Source organism: Loa loa (assembly GCF_000183805.2).
Source record: "Loa loa unplaced genomic scaffold supercont3.252, whole genome shotgun sequence".
NCBI lineage: Eukaryota > Metazoa > Nematoda > Chromadorea > Rhabditida > Onchocercidae > Loa > Loa loa.
The window spans coordinates 12,999-15,900 of record NW_018108432.1 but is presented as its reverse complement, the minus strand read 5'-3'; the positions used below and the strand labels follow the sequence as shown (position 1 = coordinate 15,900).

Genomic DNA, 2,902 nt, shown 5'->3' with positions numbered 1-2,902 from the left:
GTTTGTTNTTCTTCTTTCTTTTTTTTTTTTTTTTGACCAACTGTTATGGAAAAATTAACAAACTGGTTAACTATTGGCTGATTTTCACTAATTTACTATGATGACAATTTTAGCTAACATCATCTTATTGATTGTCACATCATATACCTTCCTCCTCTATCAATTATGCATCTAAATTTAGCCCTTTTTTTTGTTTTTTCTTTTTTTTGATAGACATATTTTGAAAATATCTATTCCCGTTTTTCATACCTCGTATAATTCTGAAAAATTTTTCTGAGAAATCTCGGGTATTACATAATATACTGTGACATTAGTCATTTCTTGTTGTACATGAATTAGATATTGCAGTGTATAGTGCTACAAAATTTTCAATCCTATAACTTTTTCAGTAGCATATTAGCTCTTAATTAAAATATTTAACAAATTAAGTAAAGATTAGCTAATTAAACTTTGCTAAATGGACAAAAAGAGGACAGATTATTTAAAGTGGCCCATTTGATATTCATGCGTTAATAGCAATGTTATTTTTGAAAAAACATATCGTTTTGCCAATTTTATTGCTAAAATTTAAGAAAATATGTTTCTAATGGATTTTTCAAAAACATAGAAAGATGTAAATAAGCGAAATAATTGAAATTTGATATCACAAATTACCTTCACTCCATTCCCTGCATCCATTACTTCCGTTAAATTTCTCATTGCTTCATCGAACGCAGAAGTACCAAATGAAATAGCATTTCTTGTTAAATTTGATTCCATCATATAATTGTCGTAATATTGGAATAAAAATACCTTAGCCGTAAAATGTTTAGTTTTAATCGTTCATTTGTCACATTATTCCTTTCATGAAAAATATCTGTCACTACGAAAATGACAAATAAACAACTTCTTGTTTCGTATTTTCCTGTAAGTAATCTTAATTTTTTTTTTTTTTAATTTTAGAGAATTTTAATTTTAGTCATAAATGCAGCATAATGATTCAATCACAGTTTTCTTCAAAATATTTTGAGAGAAGAATATATAATTATGCAGAAAAAGCACTTAATGAATGTTTTAATCAAAAAAAAAAAATTAAAGCCTTCTTCAATCAAAGAGAGAGAGAGAGAGAAAAAAAAGAGGAATTCTAAAATGATAAATCGTTTCTTTGATTTATTCTATTTCGTTGTGAAATTTAAAATTAAGAAAAATTTCGGGAAAAATACGCTAAAATTCTGCGCAATATCGACTAAATGTACAATTATTTGTAATTGATATAAGCAATTCAAAGTTAAATGATAGCTTTTTCATTTTGTAAAATTTTGTTAAACTTTGATAAAATTAAGGAAAGGATATAAAAGATGAGTAAAGAAATATTCAAAATGTTTGATATTGATTTTGTAAAATATTATCTCAACAGGGATGGAATTAAAATGATAGGAATAAAAGGATGATAAAGATAGATGATAAGTAAAATTTGCAAATTTCAAGTATATCACTTTACCTGATTGAGGTTTAGCAAATTAGATTATTAATAATCTAATTAGTAAAAATTTGGCAATTAGCATCATTAAAGGATGCTAATTTATGATCATTTGCAATTAATTTAAATCATTTAAAGTTAAAATGATTAGTTTTTTGATTATGTAAAATTTTGCTAAACGTTAATAAAATTAGGAAAAGGGTATCAAAGATGAGTAAGGAAATATTTTAGATAAATGTAAGATGAAGGGAAAAGTAGAAGAAAATGCTTAAGTTAATTAAATCGATAAGTTTGGAAAAAAAATTTTTTTCTTTTTGTTGACGTTGCCTAGATATTATGAATATTTAATTTGATTTGCAATAGGAATTGGTTATTTTACCTTTTTTCATCGTTTATCACTACTTCTAACTTAAGCATAATTTACTATTCAATTAGCAGAATTTGCTTCGGTGGACATCTGCTTCTATCGGGTGACAATTTGTGATGAATAATTGAAACTAATGTGTAAAGCGAGAAAAGTATAAAGTTGTTGTGAAGTTTTGAGTGGGATAGAATAATTCGTTTTTACATCAATTGAATTCTGATTTTCAATTTTTGTCATTTCTATTCGATCACAAAATAGCAAGTCTAATTTCAAATATGAATAATTCAACTGGAAAAGAACTTTGCACAAATAAATTAGCAAAGAATTTTTAACATTAATAAGTTGGAAAACAAATGGCAAAAACATTTTGTGATGTTTATTTTGATAATTTAATTTTAATTTTACGACAGAGTATTTCAATATTTTAAAAATTCCATCGAATCATTCCGATGATTGACAAAAAAAAAAAGTCATCTTTTTGATGACATTTCTCGGTTTTATTAAATGGTCAAATAAATGACATATTTATGTGGTTTAGAAAGGAATACAAATCTTTTCCCTTTTTTATGATTTTAAAAATAAAATTCTTCCTTTTTCTTCTTCTTATTCTTTTATTTCCAATCTTTCTTTTTTTCCTTTCGTCATTTTTATCTTAAAGTTATCAAAGCTAAATAACGAAGAATTATGAGATGAATTGAAGAAGAGAATGAAATGTTTACAAAAAAAGGAATCAATATAAGGCTTTATGCGGGAATTATGCGGAATATTTGATGACAAAGTTTTTGTTGAAATGAAAAGATGTGACGATCTTTGTTCACATCAAATTGTTTATTTGATGATAAAGTTTTTGTTGAAATGAAAAGATGTGGCAATCTTTGTTCACATAAAGTGAAACTTATCATTGTCCAATTTTGAAATATGAAAAGATAGAGAGAATTAATGCTAAGTTAGCTTGGTCAATAAGAAGGCTATCCAATTATTTATTAAATTGCTTCTTTTGATTGGAACAACTATGTAAATAGGCTTTTTTAAAAGAACTTAGGGACAAAGACCAATTTAATTTAATTTAATTTATCTAG

The 2,902-nt window shown here is 25.3% G+C and overlaps 1 protein-coding gene across 1 annotated transcript in view; it reads right to left on the bottom strand.

Annotated features, from left to right (window-relative positions):
- The window catches only part of LOAG_06972 (hypothetical protein), a 5,713-nt gene extending 4,827 nt beyond the window's left edge, over positions 1-886 (bottom strand). Inside the window, exon 1 of the mRNA XM_020447306.1 lies at positions 655-886. Coding sequence (XP_020302450.1) covers positions 655-762 — 108 coding nt within the window. The 5' untranslated portion in view covers positions 763-886. The remainder of the gene's footprint in view (positions 1-654) is intronic.
- Positions 887-2,902: the final 2,016 nt, after the last annotated feature.